Raw genomic sequence first — 12,158 nt, forward strand, 5'->3', positions numbered from 1 at the left:
GCCCCTGTTGTGATATCTTTTATTCTAGTTGCTCCTGCCCCTTTCACAGGTGTGTTGACATTCACTTTCAACTCTGCACAGTCAGCATTTCCTGCTCTTGCTTTTAATGACCCCTTCCAAACCAGCACCTTCTTTCTCTATGTTTATTGTTAAGCTTTAGCTCACAGGAGAATTATGATACATTTTTTGCACTTTCCCAGTTTCTTGACGGATTGTTCTTGGAATTTGGGAAAACGTGTACATTTCACAAGAAACACCGAGAAGGAATTCCTACGTGTACACACTAGAAGGAACCACAAGAAATGCCAGGAACACTAGAAGAATATGAGGCATGAAAGCTAAGTTACATGAGAGCTCTGGTAGGAAAACTAAGGTAAAAAAGATAAAAACTAAATCATTGATTTGCTGAGTCATCAAGGCGTCTTAAAGGACAGTTTCTGTGTTGTAATACCTTGTCTCGCAGCTAGGTTTGGAGTGAGACCTGGCTTGGAAATCATGGCCCTTAGATGTACCAGATATGTGATCCTGGACCAGTTCCTTAATATATCACTGAGCCTCCTCTATTAAAGGGAAATAATACCTATTGTCAGGTGTGCAAGTGAAGGTTACCCTACTTACAAAGTAAAAAAATTAGTCTGTTGTTTCATGGATGCTGGCAGAGGACAAGAGACTCCAATGTCAGAGACAAAAGACCTTATTCATGGCACATGTCACCTGAGCATCACATATGCATTGGTTCTTTTGCCTCCTAAGCTCCACAGAGACGACACGGAGGGGCCCAGTGGATTCTAGACACACAGAGTTGCACTGTGGGGGAGGAACAATGAGCTGGGGGAACCTGGCGTTTCATGGCAAGTAGGAAGAAGCTGCTCTTTGTCCCATGTAGAGACACTATTTCTCCCTGACAGTTGCTTCATGCAAACACAACCCTAAGAAATGGCTGGGGAAAGAGTGAAAGAGTGGTCAGGGCCTTGCATTTCCCCCCCTTTATTTCTATCCTCCAGTTTGTAGCTAATTAAAGCAAAAAGACACAGATAAAAATCAGCAAGGCAAAGGGTGCATGGGGCAAAGCCCAGGAGAAACCAGGCACAAACTTGGAAATTTCCAGGTGTCCTTGTCCAGTAGAGTTGCAGAGATGCACTTTATCCCCCCAACAAGGATTTGTGACAATACATGTGAATCGTTGCCAACTAGAGAAACTCAGCCCTGGTGTCTAGGGTTTTCATTGGGGGCGGGGGGAGGGTCAGTCATACAGACATGGAGTATCCACATGACTGACCTCAGCTACTCAGACTCAGCCCCCCAGAGCAAAAACAGGCATTCATCATAAACCACGTTATTAGGATGAACTCATCTGGTCAGACTGGTAGAGTGTGACTCGAGGCCTCCAGCATACAAAACACCCTAATCAGGCCAAATATTACAAGGGCTCAGAATTTATCTCGCGGGAGTGAGCCAAGTGCCAGTCTTGAAGGTGAACTTTCTTTGAAATGTGCAGGGTTGAAGCAACATAGGCCTGCTGAGTCAACGCTTTTCTACACCCGCCTGATCTCCACGAGTCCACTGTGCCTGGTGAACTAACAGTCATGTTTTGGATCCCCGAGAATTAGAAAATGTCTAGATCCAGTGTCCAGTAATCGCTGAACACTCTTGTGACTTCCCCTTTTCCTGTGCCCTGCCACTCTGGGAAATGGCTGCAGGTCCATTTGGAAAAGGCTAGAAGATACACGGCATGTTTTTGCCAGTGTAACATAGTCCTTCATCAAGGGACCCAACCCCTCCTCATTCAGGAGGCTCTAGGTCTGAATCGGCTTGTCGGAGAATTTGCTGAAGGCAGGGCCTTGCATTTTTGGCATACTCAGCAGAATGCGGGGCAATGTTGGAGACACATTATGGCGCGTCTCCTAACATTTACTTGAAGGGGTTCTCCTACAAATTAGATTGGAGTGTACAAGGTACTTAACACAGTACATGGCGGATCATTAAATGCTCAACAAAGTAGCTACAATACTGTTGCAGTAGGCCAAAGAATAAAGTGAACATAGGCTACTCCTTCAAGATATTTAGCTGAGGGGCGCCTGCCTGGCTCAGTTGGTAGAGTGTGTGACTCTTGATCTTGGGGTTATGAGATATTACTTAAAAATAAAATCTTAAAAAATATTTATCATGTTTAAAGACTGGCATGTGTGTGTTCCAGCAAAGAGAGGGACTCTGAAACCATAAAATTAAGGGGAGAGACGAACAATAGCAAAGTCCCTGAGAGGACAGTAGATGAAATCCAAGGACAGCTTCGTTGGCGATCATGGTGCATAAGGGAGTCCCCTGAGGTGGTTCCTGGAAGCAAGTAAATACTTGTGGTCACACTGGTAAATGTGGGGGCAGTGGGGAGTGGAATGTCAAGAGTTCCCATGTGAAACCTTGTGTTTCACTGGTGAAGGACAGAGGGAAGACTTAAGTAATAAGGAAGGCTCAACTGAAGTTGGAGATCAGGAAAGGCGTCATGCTGGCTTTCAGCAACCCTGCAATTTTTTCTTCTTCACAGCTCGTACATAGACATGAAGGCAGATGGGAGGTAAATCCATACTGGGACTATGAATCCGTTCGCTCTTTGGTTGCAAGTAACAAACTCTACCTAAAACAGAAGGGGGAGTTTATTGGAAGGATACTGGGATCTCCCACTGAAAACAGGGCCAGGATCACAGCTGGTCAATGGAACGGACCCTGAGACTGAAGTGCTTTAGGGAACCTAGTAAGTTGTCACTCGTCTCAACCCTCCACAGACCACACACTGGAACTTGGCCACCAGTGGCTCCCAAGTCTTGGAGTTACAATCCAGGCCAAAGAAAGTTACAAAATTCCTAGGTAAAGAAAGAGGTGGGTGAGCCTGGAGTCTCCTCTCTCTGCCCCTTTCCCGCTCTCTCAGAAATAGACATTAAAAACAACAACAAAACTGTAAAAATTTCTGGTCAGTCAAGGACCTACACTTACATTTTATAAATAGTAATTCCACAAGGAACATAATTCATTTATCAGACATTTTAATGAGACCCAATCTGGTACGACCCGTCTTGGGGTAGCTCATCCATTCATCCAAGGAGAAACAGTTACAATGCAACTTGCTAAACACCAGAACAGAGGTAATTACAAACACTGTTCCCCAACTGCTCCCCGACTTTGGGGCTGAGATGAGGAGAGCCGAAGGAACAAGCAATAGGGGTAGGAACATGACCCACTCCAGCCGTTGGAATAGGAGAGAAGTCATGTTTGGAAATTCCAATTTGGTGCAGCTACCCAAGGCAAAGTGGTAGGCCTTGTTCATTTAATGCGGTAAAGCTTTACTGAGCATCTACTCAGGGGTAGGTACCAGGGAGGCATATCAAAGATTAAGACACATTGCTGCTGCTGCTTTGGAGAGCTTATGTGAGGAAGGCAGGCATGAGCACAACTTGATGACTGTTGACTCTACCCTCCTTGAATGGCCTCACTCCATTTTATGAAAAATGTTGGCTGAGGACTCCTGGAAGGTCTGTGCTGATGTCTCCTTATTCTGATGAGAAATCAGGGAAGGGTGAGACCCAGTTCTCAAGGGTTTTCCAGCCACTGGCTGCCTGGAACGAATCCAAATCCACTGGATGAAGTACAAGCTAGTCCCAGTTTTGCCTCTTGCTGCTAGACCATAGCTCCCCTGCTTTGCCTTAAAATCAGTCTTCTCCCAGAGCTCATTTTGCCTATGTCCCAGACCCACTGGAACCAATTTTTCAAACATAGGGTGCAGAAGACTTAGCTTCACAGTATGTGGTTTAAGAACAAACAAAAACCTTAGGTATTTAGGTGCCTGTCACCCAATGAAGCCCCGTGCAGTGCCACCATCCCCAAAGTCAGTGCAATCTAGAGCCACCGAGACAAGTACAGACCAAGGAGGTGTACTGTGCACACTGTGGTGCCGGCTTTAAAAGGAACATTGAAAACCCAGCACCTGTTTGGAGAGCGAGCATGTGTGTGGGAACTGAAACCCTGTCTTTAAGGAATGATGGACCAAATGATGCTGTTTAACCTGAAAACGTGGGGCAAAAGCAGTCGTGATAGAGTTCTCTGAAATGCTGTCACGCACATGAAGTACTACATATTCTGGGCAAGGCTTATAGGGAAGGAGAATGTGGTCCTGAACAGCCTTCTAAAGATCAGAGCTATCCCACAACGAAATGACCTGCCTTGTGAGGTAGTAAGCTCCCCGTCAAGGGAGGTTTTAAAGCAAGGGTAAAAAAAAAAACAAAAAACAAAAAACACTTGGCAGGAGTGTCGTAAAAAGAGGGCTAGATCAGGTTGGCTTTAACCACGTATGGAAGAAGGGGCAGAGTATGGGATTCTCCTGACTGTGCAAGAGGACAGGTAACCCCTGTGACAAGAAAGCAAAAGCCAACAGCCTCTAAAACAGACGGGAGAACTCTCAGTCCTGATATCCACACACAGAAATTCTTTCAGGATAGGGTAGCCGGGAAACAACCAAATGATGTCACCTCTCCTAACGGGACCCTCCGTTCTCGACACATCCAGTAAGGCAGCCAGTGTGGTGGAATACACTGAAGTTCAGGTCTCTGCGGCAGGGAACCTGGGTTTTTGCTCTGACTCTGCCCTGTATGACCTGGGCCCCTCCATGCACTGAAATGAACTGCCACTGTCCTTCCCACACTAAAGGGCATCGCCCTTCTGGCTGGCCCCCCCTAGAGCAGATCTAGCGCTACAGTTTTGGGCCCTGGGGCTACACTTGTGGACGGCCAGAGACCACCTCTGGCGGAAGCAACGGCCACACTCCAGGCAGGGGAAGGGCTTCTCCCCGGTGTGCAGGAGCTGGTGCTGGGCCAGGTGGCTCCACTGGGCAAAGCGCTTGGAGCACAGGTCGCAGGCGTAGGGCCGCTCGCCCGAGTGGACGCGCCGGTGACTGGCCAGGAGCGAGGGGTAGGCGAAGCGGCGGCCACAGTCTTCGCACGCGTGCAGCTTCTCCTCGGTGTGCGTGCTGCGGTGAATGGCGAGGGAGCCGCTCCGCCGGAAGGCACGTCCGCAGTCTGGGCAGGGGTACGGCTTCTCCCCCGTGTGCAAGAGCTGGTGCTGGAGCAGGGTGCTGCGCTGGGAGAAGCGGGCCTCACAGTGCTCGCAGGCGTAGGGACGCTCCCCGGAGTGTACCCGCCGGTGGCTGACCAGGCGGGAGGAGGAGGAGAAGCGCCGCTCACAGTCCGGACACGGGTAGGGCTTCTCGCCGGTGTGGATGCGCTGGTGGATGACGAGGGCGGTGCGCTGACGGAAGCGGCGGTTGCACTCCAGGCAGGTGTAGGGCTTCTCCCCCGTGTGTGTGCGCTGGTGGATGGCCAGCAGCGAGGGATAGGCAAAGCGACGCCCGCAGCTAGGGCACTGGTGGGGCTTTTCACCCGTATGCGTGGTCCGGTGATTGGCCAGGGACCGGCTCCTGCGGAAGCAGCGGCCACAGTCAGGGCAGTGGTAGGGCTTCTCGCCTGTGTGGATAACCTGGTGCTGCGAGAGGTTCTTGCGCTGGGAGAAACGTTTGCCACACTGGTCGCAAACATAGGGACACTCACCAGAGTGTGCCCGCCGGTGACTGACCAGCAGGGAGGGGTAGGAAAACCGGCGCCCGCAGTCTGGGCAAGGGTAAGGCTTCTTCAGATTCTGGGCACACTTGTGGCTCTCCAGGGCCAGGTGATCAGGGAAGGTGCAACCACAGTCCGGGCAGATGGGGCCCCCCGACGTCTGCCTGGGGATCAGTCGGGGTTTGCTGGGCCGCCGCCCTCGCTTCCCCTTTCGGGGTGCCTCCTTAGGTGGGAATACTTCCTTGTCTCCATTCTTCTTTCTGGTTCTGGTTTCTACAGGAACACAGGGAGAAGTTAATTTAACAAATACTGGGCCCCCACCCTTGCCTAAGACAGTGTTACAGGTTGGAACACAAACAGACTCAGCCCCTCTTCAAGGAGTGTTAGTGCCACAGACAATCTGTGTCAGTGCCACGGTGACGTACTACTATAGAAATAGAGGAGATTCCAGGAGTCCCTAACTCAATTTGGAGAAGTCAGAAAAGGTTTCTTGGAGGTTATGCAGATTTTACAAATTAAAAGTTTTTGAACAGGTTAAGTGTAAGGCAAGGAAGCAGAAACAAATGAGCTATGAGCTGGCTATAGGCTATGAGCTATGATCTGGCTGTAGGCTATGAGCTATAATGGCTATGAGCTATAATGGCTATGAGCTCTAGGTTCTAAGGCCGTCTAAGCCAATGGGTCTCAAATTTTATTGTGATCAGAAGCATCTGGATAACTTATTGAGACAATTTTGGATTCAGCAGGTCTGGGATGGGGCCCAAGAATCTGTATTTCTAATTCTTTCCTGACTGATGCTGCTGTTGGTCTGAGGACCATACTCCGAGAACCACTGCTGTATAGGGCCTTGAACTATATTTTATCCAGTGGTTCTCAAATCTAAACGTACATGCCAACTGACTGGGGCCGTTACAAACGGCCTAGACATCCATAAGAGTAAGTCAATAGTTCTGGGTCCAGGAAATCTGTGTATTTTTTTTTTTACCAAGTTCCCCAAGTGACTTGATATAACTGACAGCCATTTGCCAACCTGTTGTGGCAAAAACGGACACGTTTTTTTAAAATAAAAAAAAAAATTTAATGTTTATTTTTAAGGGGGGGCACGCAGGTAGGGACAGAGAAGAGAGGGAGACACAGAATCCGAAGCAGGCTCCAGGCTCTGAGCTGTCAGCACAGAGCCCGATGCAGGGCCCGAACTCACGGACCTCAAGATCATGACCTGAGCCGAAGTCAGAAGCTCAACCGACTGAGCCACCCAGATGCCCCGCAAACTAACAGGTTTTAAGTAAGGAAGTATCATGGTCAGATCTGAATCTTGGAAAGATAGCACTGGTCTCAGAGAATCTGGCACCAAAACTCCAGCTCCGACAGTTACATCCGTCCCTGTGGGTGGATCTGGGGTCCTTCTACCTGAATGGCATCAATCAGAGCCTTGCTAGATCCTGAGAAGAGTACAGATTCCTGCACTGATCAGCAGTCACCCCGCCAAAAGGGCAGAAAGAGGGCCCTACATCCCAGGCAGCTGTTCCCTATGAGATCCGTTCAACCAAAATCCGGAAAACTCAGAAAGGTACCAGGTGCCTCAGGGCCCAATTCAAAGCTAGCTGAGGACAGGGATCCTGGGAAGGACACCGGAGTGTAACTCCTTTGAAAAGCTCACTGGTTCATTCACACAATAGAGAACTGCAGACCATTAGTTTGCAAACTGATGGGTAAACAAACCATTGTATGGTGGACCCACCCAACACCATCAGAGAGACAAGACCCTGAAGTTATGAAAACCAACACAGTAAGTAAAGCACTACAGGACGGGCCAGAGGAACCCCTAGCTACCAAAACTTGAAACTGAGTCATTAGAGGCCACAGGCCCTCCACAGGCATTTTTCACTCACTTCTTTGGACTGCTACCCCCCGTGGGCACTCCTGCGGATCCAGAGCAGCCGGTTCCCAATCATCGGTATTTCGTTCCAACCAGGAGATGAGGGCTGGTTTGGGACCTGCGCACCCTGGGGAAGGAGAACCAGTCAGAAGCCCAGCTCCTAGATAACGCTGGGTAAATACCTACCCGGTGTCATCTCCTGCCAAGACCCTGTCCTCCTCCCCTGACACAACCTGGTCGCAGGCCAGGTCCCTGGACACTCTGCCGTACCCCCAACCCCCGCCCCTAAGCTCCTCCATCCCTTCGGGCCCCGCGGAAGCGAATTGGGCCGGGCCTCACCGAGCGCGCCCAGGTGGCCGTAGGTCTCCCGCATCACGTCCCGGTACAGGGCCCTCTGCGCGGGGCGCAGACACCCCCACTCCTCCGTGGAGAAGTACACGGCCACGTCTGCGAACTTCACCGCCCTCGGCCTCCTTCCCCTTCTCCGGCCGGGTCTGGCCTCTCCTGGTCCCCGCGCAGAGAGCGGAGCCGAAGGTGGCGCCATTGGACCCCAGAAGCCGGCGCCACGGCCTTCCCCGTCTCGGCCTGGACCCCTGGCGGACCCGGAGATTTGGGAGCCCCCGCCGGACCGGGGCTGAGCGTGCCTGGGGAGGCCCGGAGGGAATCGGAATCGGCCGCCTTGCGGGGCTAACGGAAACCTTTCGCTGTTATTCAGGAAACTCCTGCCCGAACTTGGGTGAAAGGCACCGGAAGATGCCTTCGGGGAAGATGGCGGCGCTGCTCCCGCACCGCCTTAGCCTGGAACACAGGCAGCTTCCAGCTATCGATTTTATTGACCGGAGCGCCATGCCGGCTTCCTAACCTCTTTGCCCTCAAGTGTGATGGCGCTGCGATTGGGCTTCACGCCCTTTTTCCCCCCATTACACGCGCTCATTGGGCGGCGGCCGAAGATCGAGCTTCCTGATTGGGTGCTGTCGAAAGCGGCCTGTTTAAACGAAGCCAACGGAAGCGTAAGGGCAGGAAGCCGACCCTTCAAGCCGGGTGCCTCTGGCGGGTTCTGAGTCCGGCCGCTGTGAGCTAGCCTGGCGTCGCTGACGGGCCCCTATTCTCTGGCACGCGCTGCCTCGCGGAGGGAGGGAAGGATTTGAGTGACGGAGCCACTCCGGCCAGCCCGGGGCTGAGATTACCCCGGGTGACCTTCTCAGAGAATTGGATAACTTCCTTGTTGCCTTTTGGGGAGGGAAATTAACGTTGGCGTTTCCTGCGCGCAGGCACCATTCCCCTCTAATAAGAGGGGATCTTATTTATTCTTTGTTACTATTATGTGACAATAGTACAATAGTCGTTGGTGGTCACCATCCAGTTCTACCGATGAGGAAAATCTCAGAGGGATGCTGCTAATAAGGAAAACCAACAGAGATTTAAACCCAGGGCCGACCGGGTCTTCATTCATACCGCAGAACACGACCCCCTTCCCCGCACTATGCGAATTCGCTCGTCAACTCAACAATCAGAGCTCCTGGCCTGTTTCCAGGTTCAGTCTTATGCACATCTCCGTTCCTTATTTTTACATGACATTTGTTCAGTGTACAAAGCGTAGTGCTAGGCAGTTTGGAAATAAGTCATGAACCATGCTCTGAATGAAGATTGTAGTTGAGTGAGGCATATAAATTTACAAATTAACAGAGTGCAGCAAGCATGTATGTGAAAGGCATAGGAAAATTGCTGATGTAACCAGTCGGCTCCCACTCCATCAGTCCCGACTTCTGTCTAAGTGTTGTTGTTCAGGGTTTCACCAGCTCAGGGTCATCTCCCAGGCGATCTAGGGGGCAGAGGATATGCCATTTGCTACATACCTCAAGTGGTGACATACACATCTCTCTCTCCAACCCATTGATCAATTTGTTAAAGCACCTTTTATGGATAAAACGCTATCCCAGAACTGACCAGGAGTGAAGACAACATTTCAGGAATTCACAAGATAACCTTGTGAGGTAGTAAGGCTTTCTGAGGAAGATGACTTTTGAACAGAGGAGGTAGGGAAAAACAAAACACACCAACAACAAAATGACAGTAAACACTGAGTTCTACTCTGTCCCAAGCATAGTGACTGTTTATTGAACAAACTACTGGGGGAGCAAGTGGAATGTCAAGATTGCCAAAATGAATAAGACAGAATCCCTGCTCTGAATGACTTTCCAGATTGATGCATCAAATGGGAAATGAGTTTGGTCTATGAATGGGTGGGATTCAGAGAGGGCAGCAGTGCTCAATGTATATTTGTTGAGTAAACAGCTGAATTCCATGACCATAAACATCTCTGATACAAAGCCAGGAATTCAGGAAAGTTCTGAGTGTGAAGGGAATGAGGACATTTTCTGATGCAGTACCAGATACTGTTAGGGTGAAACAAGGATTGAGGGGCCCCTGGGTGGCTCAGTCTTGTAAGTGTCCAATTTTTGGTTTCAACTCAGGTCGTGATCTTAGGGTTTGTGAGTTCAAGCCCCCCGTCAGGCTCTGTGCTGACAGCGCGGAGCCTGCTTGAGATCCTCTCTCTCTCTCTCTCTCTCTCTCTCTTTCTCTCTCTTCCCCTCCCCTGCTTGCACTCTCTCCCTCTCTCTCAAAAATAAATAAACATAAATAAAATAAAAACCCTGAAGGATTGAAAGGATAGGTTGACACCAGATATTGGATGGTTTCATCCTGCACACCGGGGAGCTCTACACTGGTCTAAAGAAGTGAATTACCTTCTGTTAATATTTTAAGAGAATTACTCTGATAGTGTGCAGGGCAAACGGATAGCTTTGTGCCTACACATAGTTCAGTTTGGAGAAATCAGAAGGTAAACGTGGGCTGCTGAGGGAATAAAAGGGCAAACAGACAGCAAACTATTTCATTGGGAAGACAATGAGTAAACAGAGAAGGTTGGGAAGGAATCAGACTTCCTCTGTGGATATTTTGCCTAAATGGTAATGATGTACTGTCAATGATGCTGACATTGACTAGGAAAGAAGATGGTTAAATACTGAGGAGAAAGAGTGTTAAGCCCTCTTCCCACATACAGGAGATGGCAAGACAGGGTCAGCCTCGCCCTTTTGGCCCTGGGCTGGAAAGGCCCCATTTGGCCTGGCTTGCCAAAGATGATCTTGGCCAAGGTGATCTTGGTGGGAGCCACTAAGGCAGAGCCTAGGAATCAGGCAGAGTCAGGTGCTCTTACCTATAGGGAAACATTTCAGAGAGAGATGCACCTAGGACTTCATGTGAAAGCAGAGGCCCTTGCTCCCTTCTGTATAAATTCCTGGATTCACACTGGGCACAGGGACACACGGGGCTCCTCCTGCAGAATGTCCACTGTAGAGAAGGATGGAGAAGATCCAGGGAGTCTACACACCAAGAGGCCACCAAAGGCTCCCTGTTTGGGGTAAAGGGAAATGGTGTTGAAAGCCAGCTAAGTCCCAGGTGCCACCTTGTAGGCACATCGAGATAGATAACCACAGTGGAAATTCACCTTCCAGAGTCCTTATGAGGATGGTTAGCAGACAGTTGAACGAGCAGACTGCCTGTTAGTAAAGGCGGGGTTGAGATTTGAAGCTGGAGAATGTCCTCTGACTTGCACTGGCAGCTCTAAACTGGGTGAAAGGCTCTGAGCGTCATTTCTCCTTGTTTCATGCTCAGTGAGAGGAAAGCATCAGGCAGTGCAACCTTCGATTTGCCTAAAATGTCATTGCACCATAAACCCAGACTCCAGCAAGCAGTGTTAGTCCTGGGACAAAGTCATGGGTAATGATGGAATCTTCCCTTTCCCTAACAGATTCTTGCAGTCCAGTTCCAACCTGTCCATTTCTGGGTGACGTAACTCGCTGGTACATTTCCCATTACCTCTATATCCTGCTCTCTGAAGGAGGACTCCAAGGCACCTATGGACTTTGTCACTTTGTACACCTCCCCCTTTTTTCCTTTCTCTCTTGCCTCTACCCGCTCTGAGTGGTGAACGCTTGACGGGAAACAACGTCTTCCATCACAAACCCCTTCGCAGCACTTGACCCCAGTCACCCACACTCCTGGAATGCATCTAACAGTGGACATGAACTGAGGGGTCTTGATCCCCAAGGGAGGAGGCTGGCTCAGGGCTCCCACACCTTGGCCCTTCCGTGTATCCCTGATGGATTCCATGGTGGGCTTTCTGGGCGTGCTTCCTCTTGGAGCTTTTCCCACATTCAGTGCAGGGAAAGGGCCTCTCATGAGAGTGGATGTGCCTGTGGCTGAGCAGGAGGGAGGAGTGCAGGAAGCAGATGCCACACTCCGGGCAGGGGGAAGGTTTCCCCGGGTGTGCGTGGGCATCTGTGAACGGCCAAAGGACCGAACGGCCAAAGAACACCGCCTTACAGCCACAGCACCAGAGGGCTTCTTTCCCGTGTGGATAAGCTGGTGCTGGAGCAAATTTTTTTGGTGAGCAAAAGTGAGTACCACACTATAGACCATGGCATAGCAGTGTTTACTCAAGTGCATGAGCAGGTGGCTGGCCGGGAGGCGGGTATGCAAAGTCGCACCCCCAGTCTGCCCACATGTCTGCACTTATGGGCACCCAGGGCGCTTCCCCGGGTGGAGGCGGTGCGGTGCAGTCAGGACGCGGGTGTGCCCTATGTGGAGCAGCTGGTGCTAGATCAGGTGAGCCCTCC

The 12,158-nt window shown here is 50.5% G+C and overlaps 2 protein-coding genes across 2 annotated transcripts in view; both read right to left on the minus strand.

Annotated features, from left to right (window-relative positions):
* The window catches only part of LOC125928083 (zinc finger protein 688-like), a 52,880-nt gene that overhangs the window by 34,307 nt on the left and 6,415 nt on the right, over nucleotides 1–12,158 (minus strand). The window lies entirely within an intron of this gene.
* On the minus strand, nucleotides 3,022–8,622 carry LOC125928085 (zinc finger protein 689). Its single transcript, XM_049638650.1, has 3 exons — nucleotides 7,819–8,622; nucleotides 7,493–7,606; nucleotides 3,022–5,873 (listed from the first exon to the last, which is right to left on the minus strand). Exons 1-3 carry the CDS (start codon nucleotides 8,021–8,023, stop codon nucleotides 4,690–4,692), a joined length of 1,503 nt encoding a protein of 500 aa, XP_049494607.1. The 5' UTR covers nucleotides 8,024–8,622; the 3' UTR covers nucleotides 3,022–4,689.

Source organism: Panthera uncia, chromosome E3 (assembly GCF_023721935.1).
Source record: "Panthera uncia isolate 11264 chromosome E3, Puncia_PCG_1.0, whole genome shotgun sequence".
Classification (NCBI taxonomy): Eukaryota; Metazoa; Chordata; class Mammalia; order Carnivora; family Felidae; genus Panthera; species Panthera uncia.

Bases quoted from the DNA above. Each gene is read 5' to 3' on its own strand.
- LOC125928085 (XM_049638650.1), bottom strand. From the start codon at position 8,023: ATGGCGCCACCTTCGGCTCCGCTCTCTGCGCGGGGACCAGGAGAGGCC. The intron at 7,607-7,818 runs GTGAGGCCCGGC...CTCCTTCCCCAG, and splicing joins CGGCCACCTGGGCGCGCTCG to GGTGCGCAGGTCCCAAACCA. The intron at 5,874-7,492 runs GTGAGTGAAAAA...GTGTTCCTGTAG, and splicing joins GGGGGTAGCAGTCCAAAGAA to AAACCAGAACCAGAAAGAAG.